This window comes from Acipenser ruthenus, chromosome 5, assembly GCF_902713425.1.
Source record: "Acipenser ruthenus chromosome 5, fAciRut3.2 maternal haplotype, whole genome shotgun sequence".
Classification (NCBI taxonomy): Eukaryota; Metazoa; Chordata; class Actinopteri; order Acipenseriformes; family Acipenseridae; genus Acipenser; species Acipenser ruthenus.
In genome coordinates, this window is record NC_081193.1 from 20115702 (window position 1) to 20136620 (window position 20919).

Genomic DNA, 20919 nt, shown 5'->3' on the forward strand with positions numbered 1-20919 from the left:
GACACACAAACTGTACTGTCAACAAGGTCTGCCTTCAGATAAATTATACTGCACTTAAGGGTAAACTGGAAAAAAGTAGCAAATAGATAAACAATTTAGTGTAAGTCGAACACGATTGTGGGACGGTGCTCTATTTCTGGTCTTTCATTTTCTAAAATCGGTTTCATTCTGACAAATCAAACTTTTTTTTAACCACAGTTAATACCTCTTATATAAGGCCTGGCACTGTATAGATGAAAGTGTAGCAATAAGCCACTAGTGGGTGTGGAAGAGACAAGGTAGGCCTATTTCTGTTTCAGCAGATGTAAATTAGCGTCAGAGTCAATGAAAGGTCATAGTGAGAAATGCTGTAGAGAAAGCACCCGTATTATTTTGACAGTCCTGTGTTGATGAGATCAGAGGCTTTCTTGTTATAGCAATGTGCTTGTTAAAATAAAACATTACTGCCTGCAAGTTAGGCACTATTAAATTAGAAAGCTATGCTCAAAAGAGGATATTATGTGTAACAGGAAAGATGTTTAATGTCCTCAAATATTACATCTTTTCCTGCTTTGAGTCATGTGCACTCAGTTGATGAGGAAAAACAGAAACATCCCTTGGAACAGTGTGAGGGTGGTGGAATTACAGCCTAACCAATGCCAATACCCCTTACAGCTTTATTAACATTGTGACTGGTCCTGTTTTTTAATATCCTGAGAATCTTTTTGCAGAAAACAAGAGTCCAAACATTTTTAACAGAGGAATTGGGAGAACAGTGGTAATATTGATTGCTAATAAGAGCTAAAACTGACTTTAAGACTTCCGGCTTTAAGGCAGCTAACCATAGTCCATTAAAACTGATTTACAAACAACATGGAGGTGCGGGAGAGGCAGGTATAGTCCCACACTCAAAATCAAGTTACAGTACATATGCACAACTGTACTCAAAATAATGTTTTTTGTGCTGCAACAAATGAGCGTATACAACAAAGGGTTGCACGGTTGGAGTATTGTATCACAGTAGAGGGTCACCAGTTTTAACATCATATGGTCAGTTTCACAGACCCTGATTAACACTAATCTTGGACAACATAATGTTACATTCAGTAAGGTAGTCCACGATTAGTGCTCATCAGGGACTGTGAAGCCAACCCTTAATGTAAGATCTATTGCTCGTGCACCAGTTTCTTGTACTTGGGCTAAGTAAATGTAACTTTTGTATTTCCTGTTTAGTTCACAGTTCAGTATTGATAGGCTGTTTGGGACTAATGTTTTTTTTGCCCAATTATTTTACCCCAGATTTTCTCCCCAATTTGAAATGTCCAATCATTTTCCCCCTCTCTGCAGCAATTCCCTACACAGCTCAGTAGAAGTGAAGGTTCAGTGGGCACACTCTGATTCCATGACCGAGCTAAGCTTCCTCTTTTACACCCAGGAACCCGAGAGTGGATGTCAGCAAGCTACTGACCTCTGGAGGACAACGGCCAGCCCTGCAGGTGACCGCATTTGAGCTCACTGGGCGCCTAGCCAGCAGGGTTCGCTGTAGTGCAATGAAGAGAAACAGTCGTTCCCTTCAGAATTCCCCAGCGAAGACCGGCTACATCGCAGTCAGGACACAAACCTGTGCTGTATGACTCACCCTGCACACCACACAGCTGCGCTGTATGACTCACCCTGCACACCACACAGCTGCGCTGTATGACTCATCCTGCACACCACACAGCTGCGCTGTATGACTCATCCTGCACACCACACAGCTGCGCTATATGACTCATCCTGCACACCACACAGCTGCGCTGTATGACTCACCCTGCACGCCACACAGCTGCGCTGTATGACTCACCCTGCACGCCACACAGCTGCGCTGTATGACTCACCCTGCACACCACACAGCTGCGCTGTATGACTTATCCTGCACACCACAGCTGCGCTGTATGACTCATCTTGCACACCACACAGCTGCGCTGTATGACTCATCCTGCACACCACACAGCTGCGCTGTATGACTCACCCTGCACACCACACAGCTGCGCTGTATGACTCACCCTGCACACCACACAACTGCGCTGTATGACTCACCCTGCACACCACACAGCTGCGCTGTATGACTCACCCTGCACACCACACAGCTGCGCTGTATGACTCACTCTGCATACCACACAGCTGCGCTGTATGACTCACCCTGCACACCACACAGCTGCGCTGTATGACTCACCCTGCACGCCACACAGCTGCGCTGTATGACTCACCCTGCACACCACACAGCTGCGCTGTATGACTCACCCTGCACGCCACACAGCTGCGCTATATGACTCACCCTGCACACCACACAGCTGCGCTGTATGACTCACCCTGCACACCACACAGCTGCGCTGTATGACTCACCCTGCACACCACACAGCTGCGCTGTATGACTCACTGTGCTTTTACCGGGTGAGCCACTCGAAGACCCACATGTTCATTTTAAAAGTATATTGATTACTTGTAAACAGTTGAAATGTGTGCATGATTGTGTTACTGCCATGTGTTTCATTCCTGGCAGTAAATGTATTATTTGCACTGTATTTAACTCTTTACTCCAGGTCATTAAAAGTGGTGAAAGGAAACAGATTCAGTTCTACATTTGTTGTGACAATGTTAACAGACAATTCTGGGGAAAAAAAAGCAATTAAAAATACTATTATTTATAATCAATATTCATTTACTCTCATAGGAAATCTCAGTTGCATTTAATTATTGCCGGTTTCCAGCCTCAGTGTATTCTGCTTACACATATCATATAGTCGCATATATTCTGGGCTATGCAAATAAAACCATTCACTCTTTCATGAACTGCCTTATTGTAATTCATTAATATTGCTTATCTGCAGTAAGTTTAGAAAAAAAACCTAAAAGAAATACATTAAATTCAATGAAATGTTTTGACAAAGTTTTTCACATTATTGTCAGTGAATTGATGAAGTTTATTTTAGTTTAATAAAAAAAAAGGCATAATTCAGTGTTCATGGTTATGAATGATATATCTAAAGTAAATGTATAGAAAGTAAATGAGAATGAGCAAGGCTTTATAAGAGTGCTCGAAAATCTGCATATATTGTTTCAGCAGAGACAAACTGTAATAATCATACACCCCCCCCCCCACCCACCACCACTTGATTGTCCCTGATCTAGTTCTGTTGCTTTAATTGGTAACAATTAACAGGTTTATAAATATTTGTACTACAGTAGTCAGTTTTGGCAACATATTATTAAAAGTAAAATACTCTCCCAGTTACTGTATATGCCCTGAAAAACATGACAAGGGGTGAATGATGTCAATTTTTATATGTTACTGTACATGCAATAATTTCTTTTTTTTATTTATTTTTTATGAAAGTTAAGGTACATATATGCCACAGTCCATCACTTTGCATTCGTGTTTTGGTCTCTCATTGTAGGTGGGGACAGCTTCCAGTTTCTTCAGAACCTCTGTGCCTTCGATCAACTGCCTACAAAAGAGAAAGGCTGGTTTCATGTCGGCGAACTGTTGGGTTACAAAACGCGTGCAGTAGGCATTATAAGTTGTTATTTTCCATGGCAGATCACAAAGTGTATGGAAACATGCTACAGATCAGTAAGCCACAATATGTTTATTTTTAATGACCTTGCATATTGGGGCTTGTACTTTGTCCTTCTATATTAAAATTAAATATAAATATAAAAAATGTACCTCAGTGTAAATCATACCACTTAATGTGTCTATATATTGCATAAGGGCTTAATAAATGCCTACATTTCAACATTAACTGTGTAGATTTATCAATTAAATATGCATTTATGATGATATTTACTATACCTTTTGCTTTGTAGATGAGAAATGTGATTTGAATACTGAATGAATTAGATTGTACTTAACTGACACACCTTTTTATATTTGTATTTGCTATCTGTTCTCTCAGATGAAGGCTATTGTGCCAGAACTTTAGTGTTCTTACAATTTATTTAATAAAAACACTTCCTATGCTGTTCATATGAGAAGTGGCTAACTTTTCTTTATATGTTGAATACCATATTTAAACACTGAGTTTGGAACTCTGGACAAAACTAATTATGATAGTATCATTCAATTACAATGAATACAAAGCAGCAGTCCTGAAAAAAATGTTTATGTGCACACAAACAACTCAGGATAAGATTCTAGTATACACACCCAAAGGCTACATGTTTTGTGTCCATCCAGGGCGCAGGCTTAAGTGTAATATAAAATTGAGATCCGTTTGTGTGCCTTCTTTTATTGGCCATCCCCAATATCCCTCTTTTGTTGTGGGGGACTGCAAAGCTTTCATCTAGAAACACATTTTAAAAAAAGCTATTTATTTGTGACTTCTGAGAAAACATCAATATTTAAAAAAAAAACAAAAAAAAAAACAATGGGAGGTGATGAGGACAGTACTCTCTGTTGGTGAAAAGTGGGTACTGCAAGCAGGTTAAATCTCAGTCTAGCAAACGTCATTACAACTGCATTGTAGCCCGAGCTATTTTTCTTACAAGCATGTCCAGGACTACCATTTTTTAATCCTCATTGCCAATAAGTTGCTTTTCTTTTAAATGGTGTTTAAAGATTTATAAAATAATACATAATAACGCTTACATTTCCACATACTACAGCAACAGAATAGTTTATTACTGTATTTTATTTACTCCACAAAGACAGAGAATACAAAGAATTCTACTTACCCCAGTAAAAAGTGTAACCAACTGATATCATTGGTTTCACCCTTTCTGATTTTATTATTTTATTCATCAATAATACGTCAACTGAAGAGTAATGCAGATTTTAAATGCATGTACCTGTACAGTAGAAATAATCCTGAGTTGTTGGGCAGCCTATCTATAAAATGTCACTTTACTCTGTGTGTGTGTTCAGAAATAAAGCCAGATTAAACATTTTTTTAAAAGTTTACTCATTGTTTTTTAACCTGAAAATCAGAATCCCTTACTATTTATCATCATGGGATACTTTCATTTATTTGAGTAAAAGGTCATGCACATTTACAGCTCATTTACCTTCAAATGTTGGCCCGTAAATTGATTCTCCACCCACTCCTTTTCCTCCTGAGATGTCTATAAATGCAAAAGATGAAACATACATTTGAGAAATCGATATTTTTATGTTATTGTATTTTACATAGTTGAATGTCAAGAGAGAACAATATTATCATGACCCCTAGACTGTATCAGGCCTATTGTAAATTTTAGTCATCGCCAATGGTTTTTACCACGGTTTTCTCCCCAATTTGGAATGCTCAATTATCATTTTTATCCCGGTTCACCGCTGCAACTCCCACGCCGACTCGGGAAACGGCATCAGACACACGTGTCCTCCGAAACGTGTCCTGCCAAGCCATCTTTTTTAGCGCTGCAGGTCTTCTGCGAAGCTACTAGACCCATAGTGCTGGAGGACAACACCGATCTGAATGGCTTCACAGCAGACCCGCAGGCACCCTAACGGCCACAGGAGTCTCTGGTGCGCGGTGAACCGAGGATTACCCTGCCGACATAAACCCTCCCGACATAAACCCTCCCCACCCGGACAGCGCTCTGCCAATTGTGCACCGCCCCCTGGGAACTCCCGGCCACGATCGGCGATAGCATAACCTGGACTCGAACCAGCTATAGGGCGCATCCTGCACTCCACGTGGAGCGCCTTTACTGGATGCGCCACACGGGAGCCCCCTGGTTTAATTGTTAAATAAATCAAAAGACACATTACAATCTTCTTCCAGATTCCATTAATGTAAAGGGACTTGAAAATTGAGTTTATAGACCTTCATAGCAGGGTATTTTGGCTAATCCTCTATAGTGTTTGTATGCACATAATATTCCTGCCATTTACCGAGACTGACAGAGGGCTAGGTAGCGTAATGCATTAATGTATAATCCTTTATTACAGGACAGTAGTTGCTCACTCAGCAACACAAAACCACTAAACAATTCAGCACTACTGGCAGTCTCTGCTTAGGAGACAACGGCCCAGACAAAAAGGCAGGATTGGTTGCCCGTGTCTCAGTTATTGTGAAGCAATAGGAGAGCTTTGTGGGTAAGCTCACATTGTGCCCATTTACACCGTGCATGATTGTATCCCGTGCCATTGATCCTCACCATTCATATAATTGTAGCCTGTGCCATTGATCCTCACCTTTCATTCATGAGCTGGGTGTCATCTCGTAAATTTTGTATTCTGATCAAACTGTGTGATTGGTGTTATAATAAGAGACACCCTATTCACAACGTATTAACGTATCAATCACAAAAACAAAGATTGTACTCAGGAGCTCCTATTAAACATAAAAGTGTTGTTTTTTTAGCTTTAGAATTTGGTCATACGTTCTATGTACGGGGGATGACATCTATACATAAAATTCATATGATGAGATAGATTAAAAAAAATCCTTAATTACATTTATAAGATGACGTACATAGAACATAACATAAACATATATTTGGCATACTGATGATACACCATATGCCATGTAACTATGTTACCCTACCTCCACCCTGAATCCAGCCGTTAGGTATGACACGGTGAAATATCGACCCTTTGTATGCGAGTTGCAGGTTGCCGGCAGTGGAACCTGCCTCTCCTGTGCACAGTTGTTGAAAATTGCGACTCGTCTTTGGACAGAGATCTGAAAAAAGCTTTTGAAAAAACAATTTTCTGTCAGTTGCTGGCTGTGCATGCCACCAGATCATGCAAAACTTTGGCATTGTCCAGGATTTACCTCAAATAGTAACCTCCCTATGGCATTTTCTCCGATGGAGATATCCATGTATACAAATGTGTGCTACAAACAAAGCAGAAAAAATATCGATTTGATCAAAAGTTTGATGGAATTATAATGGGTTAACAATAAGACCATGTTCACTTTGGCAAGACAACAGTCACTTCCTTTCCTGTCATCATAAAAGTGTGCAGCATGAAGTTAAAAAACATAATTTCCACACCCATGGACTAAGTATGTTTTCTTCCACCCTGGTAGTGGAAGAAAACTGGTCTCAGTTTAATTGTGATCAGAAAGAAAAAAAAAATGTTTGCCTTTTTTTTTTTTTTAACTTTTTTTCAAGTACAATGCTATAGAACAAAATGCATATAATATTGCTTCCTACTACCTAATTATTTCCTCTGCTGTAGGTCATATCAAGTAAAATTGACAGCAGTTTTCTTGGTACTAATAACTAATGGGTCTCTATCCAAAACCTTTATCACCAAATACTGCAGCAGTGTTAAAAGGGAAGACCAAAAATTGCTGCTAATTTAATGCAAAATGGGCCTTGAAATAAACGTACCTTTGTGTTTCCCAGGTGACTTGAGTAGAAATCTTCTGCAAGTGCCAAGTAGAGAGCAAGTGGCCTAAAAAAAATGAAATCCCAGTGTTCCTCAGCCCAGACCTTCAAATCCTTCTCATTACCAATGAGCTGACCATTCACAAAACACATGAGGCTTGAGGAATACTCCCAAAATTCCCCTTTAAGAGACTGAATAAAAAAAAGGAAAATATGGAAATTACTCTTGATGTTGTGTTAATCAAAGCTTTATTCCATTGTCATACTTATTTTAGAGAGATAAATCACGTGAGCAATGGTCCCTGTATAATTGTGTGGAAAATATGTAGGTTATTGGCGTATTGCTTTTTTAAAACTTTAATTCAGCACAGATCTTTCAAATACAACACAAGCAAACATATACACACACACACACACATATAAAAATCCTGGGACCTAATTACTGTGCAACAGGTCATATTTCATGACTTTAGTAAGACACCTACCTTTTTTTTATTGTTTACATATTCATCCCATGCGCATTCCAGTAGTGGACAAATGATTGGTTCTGAGAAATTTTTTGGAAACTTCAGTTTCAGGCCCTGTTTTGTAAAACACATCCTTTACTTGGTACAACATTTTTTTTTTTCTTAATTTCTTTGACTTTCCTACATAAAGTAGATAATTGAAAGAACAATCAAAGATAACTGCACAAAATCAATTTGCAGTAATCGTGTGTAGAACTAAGTAACGTGCTATTACAATAAATAAAATTATATAACAAATGCGTCTTTAAGAAAATAGTACAGGTGTTTTATTTTACAATTACTGTAAAACAACCAAAACTATAACCAATACATTACGAAAAATGATCTTACTTTTTTTTTCGTTTAATACACACATATATTACACATAATTAAAAAAAATGTGTCGTAGCATCCAGTAAAACCCAACTTCATGCAAATGTGTAATAACATGACTGATTATCAATCAACAACAAAATTTTATCGTGAAACCGCTACTTTATTATTATTATTATTATTATTATTCTAATTATTATTATTATTATTATTATTATTATTATTATTATTTTAAAATAAACTCGATGGGTTTTTGAGTTACCTCCGCAATGCATTTCGCGATTTGAAAGGCTGTCTCTTTCAGGAGACCCACAATCTCCAGCTGCACTTCGGGAGCCATGGCATGCTCTGTACTCTCAGAGGACGAGCCAGACTGTAAACAAATCCGTGATCTCCATGGCAACACCAATTAGCGGAAGACATGCAGTTTTCTTTTGAACGCGCCAGTGTTGCTATTGACGCTTTGTAAACAGAAAGGTGGTTGCATTTAAAAACAATATATTATATAAAAAATGGAAAGCAGATCCTTGAATTATTGAATATTAATTCACAGATATCACGACTTGCAAAGGACTACTGTTGGGAAGTGTTTTCCACTGTACTTATTGAAAACTTTTAGTATGCAATTTGCAATCAGATAACAATTTTAACTGAGATAAACTGACTAATTAAAACAGTTCACATTGATTGTTTCATAGTGTTTTTTTTTTTATTATTACTCACAAAATGGTGTAAATTGCATTGCCAGTAGAATACTTTGATAAACAAGGACCTATGAGCACAATAAATATATTTTCCTTTCTGGTCAAGTTTTGATCTGTGGCACACTTTGAATTCAACAACACAGTCTTCAGTACTGTAATACTGTATGTTTGCAATAGGAGACAAGCCATTTTTACTTTGCTAGGGAGCAGTCCTTAGATTCTTAAGTAAACAAACTGTACTGTCAACAAGGTCCCTGAAGGTTAAATCATTGAAATGTGTACAGTAAAACATGGGTTATAGGAGCTTTAAAAGCATGAACCAACAATAGAGTGGGCTAAACTAATCATTAACGTTGTATTACATTTCTGTTTCATTAAAGCCAATCTTACATTACAATTATTTATTTTAAGAAAATGATCAAATGCATACTTAAAATTAAAAGAAATATGTGACAGCATTTAAGTAATCTTAAACAAGGAAAGACCTTTTGCTTTAAAAATATAATTTTCATCTTTTCCCATTTAAACCATTTAGCCTCCAATGTGCTTAAAGAGTAGTAGCTGGTTCTGACAAATAGTACAGCGTTGCACGTCCCCACGTGTTGCTACAATAGTTTAAATAACGTAGCTGTCATTTTTCTTTTCATTAACATCTTGACAACTATTTACACTTATAACTTTAAATCTTTCAAAGCTTTTTTTCCCCCAAAATGGCCGCTCTAGTATGAGAGGTGAACGTAACAAGAAGTAAATAATAATATTATGCAAACTCATCTATTAACAAAAAACTCATCGATTAACAACAAAACAGCATACCTTAAATTGAGATTCAGTTTACTCAAGGACAAAAACAGCATACCTTAAATTGAAATTCAATTTATCCTAGGACGAAAGTTCTTTATTTGAGCTGTAAACAGCTTCCATTAAATTGAAATTCAATTTACGCTAGGGTGCGCAAGATCTTTATTTGAGCTGTGTTTGGCTGAACGTGGCAGACAGCAAGAGCGAGCTTAATAGATGAGTTTGCATTATATTTACTTTTTGTTACTTTCTCCTCTCATATGCTTCAGCCACAAATTGTTTTTCAGGTCTTTTAGTTGCAATACATTCTTATAGCATTGAAATAAATCTCTGATCATTTGACAATCAGATAACACATCACAAAACCAATGACCTTTTAAGAATATTGAAAAAAATGAAGAAACAAACTTTTCAGATGTTATTTTCAAATTCTATTCAAACGTTTGTCACAAGGTATTATATAAATACAAAAATTCCAAAGGAAACCAACAGACAATATATATACATTAAGATAACCGATATTCAAGTGAATGAAGGGAAGGGAAAGTGCTGTCTCCACACAAATATCACGCAATATATCACCCCCAAACCTGAGCAGACATCTGGCTTGTAGCTATTTATAATAAACATGGACAAATTTCAAATCTGTAATGGCGGACAGGAACACATAGAGTGTTGAATGATGAACATGTGTTGGTGTTCAAGTATTCAAGTAAGTAAAGTTTTGTAGTACAGCAGCGACCTAGTTGTTGCAAAGTTTCATGGAAAGTACCGAGTGCCTGGCGAATGGCAGTAAGTGTTTCTTTGTCATACCGTTCATTATTTATGAATCACATTGGTATACTGTATAATTGTTCAACAAATTGAGTTTTTAGAAATGCACTTGATTCAGGTGAGTCCTGTGTTGGCACATTTGTGGTGTAGAGGTAAGAAACAGTCCCTGCCTTGATCTGAAAAGTGTGCCCTTTATCTGATGTTTGGGAATCTGTTGGGCTGTCTGGCTAATGGAGATCGGCTGGGGTGTGTGTCCGCTGATGTGTATTGCCTGTTCCTGCTGCTCTCTACTCATCTGCAGTTGCTGAGCAGGAGGCTCCTGGCTGATACAGATCTGCTGGGCTGAGTCCTGCATGGCGTGGATGGGCTGTGAAGGTCTCTGCATGATCTGCAGGTGCTGTGGTGGCCTGTGGTGTACCTGGAGGTGCTCCATGGTTTCCTTTGTCAGAGTAATGACGTGCATCTGCTCTGGCTGGCCTACGCCTACCTGACCCTCCATTACACTGATGGTCTGTATCTGTTGTGCCTACTCTCCCTGCGTGACCAGGGCCAGGTTCTGCACGTGCTGTGATGGCTGTGTTAGAAGGGTCAGTCCAGAAGCCTGCTCTGGAGTCATGTTTTGGGATCCGTCAGCAGTGATGATACTTATTCCCTGGCCTTAACCAGGCACGAAGTTGATACTGTACACCTCATTGGTGACCACCAGCTGAATCTTCTGCTTCCCGGAGGTTGGCAGCTGGTACTACTGCATCTGGAGAATGCTCCAGACCTCCTCGACCCCTGCACTGCTCTCTGCCAACTCCTCAGTGGGTCTCTCCTTGTTGTGGGTCTTCGTGTGAGCCTGGAGGTTGTCCAGGCGTGCAAAGGTTACATTCGATTAGGAATACTCTACTATTCCTAATCTGCATTAATGATTTAGATTCTGGTATATTAAGCAAGCTTGTTAAATTTACAGATGACACAAAAATGGGAGGAGTGGCAAACACCGTTGCAGCAGCAAAGGTCATTCAAAATGATCTAGACAGCATTCAGAACTGGGCGGACACATGGCAAATGACATTTAATATAGAAAAGTGTGAGGCAATAAAAATGTACATTATAAATACCATATGGGAGATACTGAAATTGAAGAAGCAACCTATGAAAAAGGTCTAGGAGTTTATGTTGACTCAGAAATGTCTTCATCTAGACAATGTGTGGAAGCTATACAAAAGGCCAGCAAAATGCTCGGATATATAGTGAAAAGTGTTGAATTTAAATCAAGGGAAGTAATGTTAAAACTGTACAATGCATTAGTAAGACCTCATCTAGAATATTGTGTTCAGTTATAGTCACCTCGCTACAAAAAGGATATTGCTGTTCTAGAGAGTGCAAAGAGCGACCAGAATTATTGAACAAAGAAGACTAAGCTGTGATCTGATTCAATCATTCAAAATTCTAAAAAGGTATTGACAATGTCGACCAGGGGACTTTTCGACCTGAAAAAAGAAACAAGGACCAGGGGTCACTAATGGAGATTAGATAAAGGGGCATTCAGAACAGAAAATAGGAGGCACCTTTTTATACAGAGAATGGTGAGGGTCTGGAACCAACTCCCCAGTAATGTTGTTGATGCTGACACCCTGGGATCCTTCAAGAAGCTGCTTGATGAGATTCTGGGATCAATAAGCTACCAACAACCAAACGAGCAAGATGGGCCGAATGGCCTCCTCACGTTTGTAAACTTTCTTATGTTCTCATGTTCTTACACAACGTTTGAGCTCCTACAGCAAATTCAAACGCCAAATGATTGATGATCTATTCAGAGGCATGTACAGTTAAACTGTAAAAATGGGGAGCCAACTCCAGGACTGTGATAGATCCAAACACATTTTCTCATTCATTTCTTTAAAACAACACTTTAAAACCTTGATTTACTTTTTAACTTGTAATGATTCGTCAGGTACTCTTCCATTGAGAAGTTTTAGGAGAATAGTCTTGAAAATGTTCATAATGAGACAAAAAAACAAATAAGTTTATTAAACAAATAACTTTTTACTTATCAGAGTTACATATAGTTTATCTGGACAGTGCCAGATATCTGAATGGAGCAATATTACTACTGAACTGTCTGTGTCTCGGTTTGTTGTTTGTTGTTGATTGATTTTAAATTTGATTTACAGTTGATGATTGATGGGCACCTACCATCTGATGAAGTCCGCTAGAGCTGGAAGCTGATGGCACTGAATCATTTTCTATTATTATTATTATTATTATTATTATTATTATTATTATTATTATTTCTACTGGTAATTGATCACACATTGTATATCCAAAGCAGGACATTTTAGCCTATTGCTATTATCAAATTATGTTTTCATATGAACTGGGAGTATCGAAGAACTGACTAATACAGTTTATGGATTTGTTGATAGTATGCATATCTACAAACTCTTTATACAAGCATTTCAAACAAAATACTATATGCGGTATGCTTTGTGTTCCCCTTACCAAGGCAAAGAAAGACCCTTTTCACACTGGCATTTCATAAATAATTTACCAAGACACCAAATTATGCACAACATTGATGCCGCTATTTGGTTTACAGAGTATGTTACACCGTATGAATTAAAAACAGCACGAGTTAATGGAGAATATAGTTTCTTAACATATTAGAATTGTGCAGAAGAAAAAGTTAAATTTTGTGTCAACTTCACGCTGAATGTAAAGAAGCTCAGGAAGGCTATTAAACAACCCAAGTTGAAGTTGGTTCAGTCCCTTTAAGAGACAAAAACGTATGAAGTTTATGATCAAAGTCAATAGGCCTTTCTTGAGGTTCCTTGTATTTGTGAGTCATTTTTGATCCCAGGTATGATACAAGTTCACAGCACTCTTCAAACTGTTCCAGCTTCTTCTTGTACTTCTTACGCACATAGTCCGAATTTCTGGGGTTATATGCTGTGAGGTGAAAAAGAACAAAATACGTTTTTTTGTTATCTTTTATTATTTGAGAATTGGAATTAAAGGTTGAACAAAATGTTTTAGCGTTCACAGGTTATGAACACAAAAAGACATGGAGACTTAACTGCTCCCTCACACCCTAAAAGATTGATCCTTCCAGACTGTGGCATGCTTTTAGGGCAATGGGGACTATTTTAATTATCTAAACACTAAAAAACAGTCGTATTTGAATATAGCACTCTAACTCTATATTTACTCTTTTTAGACCCATTTATTAATATTACTGTACTACCTACAATAAAAATTACAGTGAAATAAGGTTTGTGAAATAAGGTAGGCTTATTCAGACGACTTTGGTCTCAGTGATGCCTATCATGCTTCTTTCATTAACAACAAATTGATGTTAATAAAAATGTTTATGATCTCACCTTTGTGATGTTGCTGTTAAATTATTGCAAAGAGGAAACTTTTTTGATTTTAAAACTGAACACATTAATGCCCAAGAAGACTTTGAATTATCTCCATATCTTTAGTTCGTTTAATTTGACTTATTGTTTCGTTTTGGTATGAATGTGTGTCTTTACTGTTTAATATTCAATAGTGACTGTTATTAATTGTTTAATTGTATGCATTCAGCTCCAGTCTATATTCTCTGGGTTATTAGTATAACTCTTTTTAACCTTTGTTAGCTGAAGCATGAGATCAATATATTGTTTGATAAATAGACATTGTATAATATGCCATTCATTTTGTGTTCATGTAACGAATGACAAGGATTATTTAAATGTAAAACATGTTGTGTTATACTGAATTATTGATTGTAAAATGATTAACACCTCTACTAATTGATTAATTATACATTCTTAGTATCACAGGCACCTGTGAACGCTGATGAAGCCTATGGACGAAACATGTTTGTGACTGAGAACTGCACATTTAAAAAAAAAAAAAAAAAAGTTTTAAATTTAAATAAAGGAAATAATTTCTAATTTTTGAGTGCAGAACTTTTTTGGTTTTCTTTATGATCTCACCTTTTAAATGGTACCCCAGATATAGCAGAGCAGATTTCGTCACACTGAGAAATGGGTACTTAGGCTTCAAGCAACCGACAGCCGTCAGAGCATTTATTATTGAAGTTGCTGTCCCCTGTTGAAAAATGTTTAAAGAAATATTCAGGGAGATATATCGAAATGTTGGAATAACAATAACTAATTAAGTCTTTACATTAAATACACTTATCATTTACATTAAAAGAACAAAGTGCACATTATTGGACACAATCATTTTCTCAATTTGAACAATTTTATTTTAAATTTGGTAGGTTCTATGTGGAATTGGTTTTTAGACTTTTACAATAAATATAATCCAGGTAATACTAGAATTATCCAGCTCAATCTACTTAGCTAATGAGAATGTATAAACAGGGACATAAATATGTTTATACAACAATTATTGAGAGTTCATGCCTTACATAACCTCTCTCTCCCCCCCCCCCCTCTCTCTCTCTCTCTCTCTCTCTCACCCTCTCTCTCTCTCTCCCTCTCTCCCTCTCTCTCTCTCCCTCTCTCTCTCTCTCTCTCTCATTTATTGAAATACAGCAACAGAATGGCCGTGCGAATCACACTGTTCCAAATTAAGTCATGTTAGTAAGCAGATGCAGAGCTGATCTAGTAAAGTCATTCTCCTAATTCAGATTCTAATTTAAATTAGGTTTTATAATCCATACATTGTAATTGTTATGTAAACAGAATACTCCATTAACTATCATGGAGAATAGTGTTTATTTCACTCATGTGGATTTGTGGCAAAGACTTGTGTTTGTATCTCATTCTCATGTAAACCATCCTAAGAGGAGGCAACTTGCTTATTGTCATTTTATTAACCCTTAGTATTACTGAGCGTCTTACTTGTTCAAGGTAACCCAGCATCGGAAGGGAAGTAAGCAACACTGGTTCTTTCTTTGGTGGGAGTTTTTTTGGGAGTTTTTGATTCCAATATGTTTCAGGTAACCTACAAATTGTGTAAACAAAGATGAAGTGAAATTAGATACAGGTTTAAATGATTTCCCCCAAACAAGGAATTCCACAGTGTACCGTATAAATTACCTCAGAAATGTTTCCAGCTTTTCTTCACTGGCAAAAATAAAAATTTTGTCCCTGTATTCAGCAGCATGCTCAATGTTTCCAGGAACAAGTGCTTCATATCTAGGAGGAAGAACAAAAAATAGAAACTGACAACTTGTACAAAGGGTTTTCACTAACTTGGATTTCTAATAATGCTTGTAGCACCTGTATTTGAGCAAATAAATACATAAAAATACTCAGAATTTGTACATTTACCATATTTTTATTTATCAGTATTGTCTGCCAAAAAATGTATAAAGCTCTGAAGCTAAGAGGTACTGGAATCTTGGCAAATATTGTGATTGGTTGATGTGTGATATGTGATTTATAATATAATGTATACAATAAGTGTTTAACAATACCTCTGTTTTCCATCCAGGTAAGTCACAGGACAGTATCCCAGCATTTCTGCCTGTTTGGGGAACTTGGCCTTAACAGCTGCCGCAGACAGTTTCTTCGGCAACAGGTGTGGTGGAGGGAGGGGGTTAGGAGCTAGTGGCAGGACAAACATCTCCGGTGTATCAAGGAATTTCTTTGGGGAGAAAAAAAGGTGTGAATAAAACCTAGGCCATAAAACTCTGATGTGGCCTAGATGTGTTGATTTAGATAGCAAACACCAACAGGCTGTGTTTGCTAACCAATTTTGTATGTTTTTTTTTTATAAAGGGATGAGCTTTACTTATTTTGATTTTCTTATATGGTGATCAGCATTCAGCTAACCTGCAAATACTCCCCAGACTTCATTTTGTAATAGTGCCCACGGAATTCGGCTGTGTACTCTAAAGATGTGGAGAGGGAGCAATCCACCAGCTTTTTGTCCAGCGCGAGGCTGACAGGACAGTACTGGCCAAACTCTCCCAAACGAGATAGCAGCTCCTGGGGTGTGATGCATAACCGATCAATGCTGGCTGATTTCCCTAAACAAAAAAAAAAAGGAAGAACACACTTGTGTGAATGTACTGTACTGTACTGCACATTCTGGTGAAACTGAGAATAGGATTGCTCACAACAATGTTGTCTTTGAGATAATCCCTACTCCACTTAATAAAACTTTCAATTTTGACAGTATTTGATATGAATATAGGGGCATGCTAAGCTTTAACTCATAAATTACATTAAGATTTGTTTTGGTGGATAAAATCTAATGTGGTAATCATGAATCCTAGTCCGGGTCTACTTCATGAATATAAATGTATTTAATTTATCTAAACTCACCTTTGAAAGTGATTTGTGAATAGAACCGTACATTTCAAAGTACATGTCGTTATAATTTGTCGTTAAATTTTAAAGAGAACAGCACCAATCATAAACCTCTGCATATTACTCATGGCTTTGTTAATACTTACAAGTGTTTTGGAGACAAAGCTGTACCTTATATTCTGATTACTGTATGCTGTCATGCAGGCCACTTCCTTTAGTAGGGTTCATGTATAATTTAGTGTTTTATTCTTTTTGTTCAGCATAATCTGTCTCACTTACAGATTATGTTGCATGAATTAGCTTGCTATCCAAATGAAAGCTTTTTTTTCAATGGCTTATGAATTAGAACAAAGAACACGTTTGCTGAAGTTTATCTATTTTCTCAACATAGTGACCTGGCCCAGTTCAACAGTGGCTTCAGTGCGTTAATAAAACTGAACAGTAGTTTGAGTTAATTGTATGGTAAATACAAGTAACTGTATTTAATTTGCTCTTTTGTACATTTTTTATTACCTTCAGTGAACCAATAATAACTCCCAGTACATTTAAAGTAATATCCTCATGTTGTAGCGTAAAATGTATTGGTAATCATATGAAAGAATATGTGTTGGTAATGTTAAATCAGTTTGCTGGAGGTGACTTTGACCTAAGTAGAGTTGCGAAGGTAACTTAGGTTTAGAATGATTGAAGAGATACAGCAAGTACAATGGGAAAGGAGGAAATATGGTAAACACTTAACCACAGTGACCTTGTAAAATACAGTAGGGTATGTGGGTATTTGGAACTAATAAATGGTAAACATTGTTTGAAACATGGTCTGGTCTGTCTATTCCACTCCAGTGGAAATAGTCCTTTTAAAAACCCAGATCACACGGCCTTCAACAAATAAAAACATTATCAACTCGTACAATCTAACAAAAAAAACTGATATTTTATCCTTTGTCACTTTGTCACAAACATTAACATTACTGGAATGCTCTTAGCAATTGTGACAAGAATGGCTGAGTGGGTGACGTCAGACCAGAAGACAGGAACACAAACGACAGAGAGATGTGGAGTTTGGTGGAGCTGAGCGAATGCTTTCGCTCAGCATTTAATGAATAAACAGACAGAAAATAAACGTTTGTAACAAAACACAAAAAACAGGACACGGCACTTGCGCCAAAATAAACAGACATACAAAACGACTAACCACTAAACAGACGGTGCAGGACAGACGAACAAACACGGTGAGTGAAAACACTTATCTTTACGATTTTACTTTACTTTTACTTTATAATACCCTCCGTCTCCTAACCCGTTCTCCACTCACCGAACACCAACCCCCAGTGAGTGAAAACATGCAGCTTTTATGCAGTTGTACCGAGATTCGATTGCTAGTCAATCATTCAATTGGAATCTCGGTACAACTGCACGTGAATTAATTAAAGTGCAATTCCCCGTGCTCACATATTACTTTTTACTTGCACGTGATGTGATGTGCCATCCCCGTGCCTAAATACAAATATACAATTTACACACACGTGAAACACAGACCGCTTATATCCCGTGTACCAATGCCTATACACCAACATTTACACACAACACGTAACATATAACACACACAGGGGGGGCACTTTGCCACAGCAATACATACTGGTAATTGAAATGAAAAATAAATAAATAAATAAAATAAAATAAAAAAACATGCAATATGTTGTTGATCTTAAAATGAAAGCCTTTTAATCCCTGACATGTAAATCATTTTAAACCAAAACCTTAACAAAGATGAGTAGTGCACATTCACATAAGCCCAACAACAATCTGAATTAATATTGAACAAAAAAGCTTAACAAGGTAAAAATGATGAGAATTACTCTAGAGAGGTTTATTGAGCAAAACTAGTAAGATAAAATAAAACAAAACAAATGATCATGACGGCACATCATTTTCACTTACCTTCTCTAATCCTCTCCAGGTAAGTCTGAATTTGCTTCACACTTGTACTTGCCTCCTCAAGTACTTTATTCCACACCCACCACTTGCTCCTCTCACCATCAATAACCACCCAGTTCTGGAATTGCTCTTCATAGTACTTTTTGACACCAAGGATCTCGGTCTTGTAACATGAATTGCGGATGGCGAGAATTTGTGGACTGTCATGCAGTGGGTAGGGCCTAACAAGAGAAAACACATTAGGAAACAGATAATGTATGGCTGTGGGGATCCCTATAATGAACTATTAGTATAACACTTTCTGCTGTATTATAGGCATTGATTCAAAGTGAAATGTCTCTTTATTCAAATGTGTATATATTATTAAATCTCCACCCGCTGCAGTGTTTTGTCATCCCTGATCTGACACATCAACTGGTTAATAGTGTTGGGTTCTCTCCCAGGGGCTAATCTTTCACAGCTAATCTTTATTACAAGCTCATAAAATAACAACAGTGTTGGAACACTGCAAAAAATGTACTTTAGTAAAAATCATTTGAAAACATATCCGTGTTACAGAAAGCGATTTAGTTAACAGTTAAACTCTTATTAGCGAATCATTAAAGACAGATGACTGTATAAATAAAGGATACAGTACATTGGTAATTCCATGAATGAGGTCATCTTTATGAGTAAAAAAAACAAAACACATCACTACATAAACATTTACATAACAAGTACAATGAATGGAAAAAATGTTTAAAACTAAATTAAACAGCTGAACACAGAGAATGACTTTACGTAGATCAAGATCAACATCTGTTTAGCCATGCAGCGTAATGTGAAATTCAAAAAAGTGATTCAGCGCTAGAACTCAACACTTTTACTAAAATAATTTATATATTTTACATTTATACATTCAATACTTATATACCTAATTTCACAGACTAGGACACTAATCTTGGACTACCCGATGTTATCTTCATCTAAGATTAGAGGTTTCTGTGAAACCAGGGTGATGTTACTTGAGAAGAAAACAGATGATATCCATTTCAGTGAAATTATTCAGATTGGGCTTTGTCATGGAAATCCATTCTGACATTATAATAAAGGCTGATAAATTGACAATAAAGACAACAGACACATAGTAATCAAAAAGGGGTGGTTAAACAGTTTACCTCTCATTATTGATTTTATCGATTAATCCTCTTTTTAGAACCTCCTGTGTTTCCATCTGTAACTCAAAGATCCTCACAGGGATTATACAGCGGGCTTCCAAGAGGTCCATTTGCTTCTTTGTATTAGGAAAGCCATCAAGAACAAATCTACATACAAACAAATACATACATGAAATGCACTATTTTATTGCGTACCAATAAAATTAAGATCTGATTGTCTCAGCCCAGATTCTAGTGGGCATTTAATACCATAACTGGCACCAGTTCTCAAATAGGATGTACAGACAATAAACAACCCTGCAAAAAAGGTTAACAGTGTGGGTCATTGGCACTGCTGTTAGTCATAACTTATCTGTTCTGCAGGAAAATAGGGACACTCTAGTTTAACTGAATTTCAAATGAGATTATGGGGGGGAAAAAATCCATGCACTGATAACAAAATACATTTAGGGAACAAACAAAGACATGAACAGTACAACCAAACAAAGAATACTTATAGTTATAAAATGAATAAGCATACCCTCTGCTTTGGCAAACAAGGTCCATCAGGGCCAAATCCAGACACTGAACTGCTAGTTCGTCTGGAACTGCCAAACCCTGGGTTAGATATTTTTTTATCTGAATGGTCAACTCTCTCTGTTTTTGATTGGACAACAGCGAACGTATGGCCTCTCCTATTGACAAACGTTGCAGACCATGCACACGTGCAAACATTTTGGCAACTGTGATTGAAGAAAGTAATAGGTTAAACATAGATTAATGAATAGGTTCTCCATATTCAGCTTTTAGTAATTTATTTGTAGGTGTTAGGCAGAAATGTGAGATTTATCCAGGAAGTACCATGGAGATTGAAAGCTTTTAGATCTGACCATAGTTTATATATACAAGGGCTTGACTGAAAGATGGAAACATCAGTGCTGTCCATGGTGGCTGACATTCTTATTTGCAGTGTAATGGCAGTTGCTTATATTTTATTGGACTGTTAAAGATCAATACATCAATACAAACTGAGGTAAACTTTAAGCTCCATGATACATATTTAGTACTATGGAATATAACCACCAATAAACACTTCACAAGTTTAACTTCTTCAATGAAACTAAAGAATGTGGTAAAGCAACAATCTGAAGCTTAAGAGATCTGT

The 20919-nt window shown here is 37.0% G+C and overlaps 2 protein-coding genes across 4 annotated transcripts in view; both read right to left on the minus strand.

Moving 5' to 3' along the window:
* Positions 1-3317: 3317 nt before the first annotated feature.
* On the minus strand, positions 3318-9766 carry ppil6 (peptidylprolyl isomerase (cyclophilin)-like 6). Of its 3 annotated transcripts, XM_034003177.3 has the most exons (9): positions 9705-9763; positions 8404-8602; positions 7788-7883; positions 7306-7494; positions 6741-6803; positions 6510-6657; positions 5026-5082; positions 4169-4304; positions 3318-3467 (listed from the first exon to the last, which is right to left on the minus strand). In XM_034003177.3, the coding sequence occupies exons 2-9, from the start codon at positions 8479-8481 to the stop codon at positions 3356-3358; spliced, it is 879 nt and encodes a 292-aa protein (XP_033859068.3). In that variant the 5' UTR covers positions 8482-8602; positions 9705-9763; the 3' UTR covers positions 3318-3355. The 3 variants fall into 3 exon arrangements, with proteins under 3 accessions (XP_033859068.3, XP_058879763.1, XP_058879764.1); XM_059023780.1 differs by lacking the exon at positions 7788-7883 and having other exon boundaries at positions 9705-9766; XM_059023781.1 differs by lacking the exons at positions 7788-7883; positions 8404-8602 and having other exon boundaries at positions 9705-9747.
* Positions 9767-12410: 2644 nt separating this feature from the next.
* The window catches only part of ak9 (adenylate kinase 9), a 40489-nt gene continuing 31980 nt past the window's right edge, over positions 12411-20919 (minus strand). The window contains exons 31-39 of the mRNA XM_034003459.3: positions 20296-20497; positions 19776-19922; positions 18622-18839; positions 16204-16400; positions 15846-16015; positions 15466-15564; positions 15268-15370; positions 14392-14506; positions 12411-13357 (exon numbers count right to left, since the gene is read on the minus strand). Coding sequence (XP_033859350.3) covers positions 13146-13357; positions 14392-14506; positions 15268-15370; positions 15466-15564; positions 15846-16015; positions 16204-16400; positions 18622-18839; positions 19776-19922; positions 20296-20497 — 1463 coding nt within the window. The 3' untranslated portion in view covers positions 12411-13145. The remainder of the gene's footprint in view (positions 13358-14391; positions 14507-15267; positions 15371-15465; positions 15565-15845; positions 16016-16203; positions 16401-18621; positions 18840-19775; positions 19923-20295; positions 20498-20919) is intronic.

Coding starts and splice junctions, on each gene's coding strand:
- ppil6 (XM_034003177.3), bottom strand. CDS start 8,481: ATGGCTCCCGAAGTGCAGCTGGAGATTGTGGGTCTCCTGAAAGAGACA. Junction 7,495..7,787: donor ATGTAAACAATAAAAAAAAG/GTAGGTGTCTTA, acceptor TTTTTTATTCAG/TCTCTTAAAGGGGAATTTTG. Junction 4,305..5,025: donor TTACGGGCCAACATTTGAAG/GTAAATGAGCTG, acceptor ATGTGTTTCTAG/ATGAAAGCTTTGCAGTCCCC.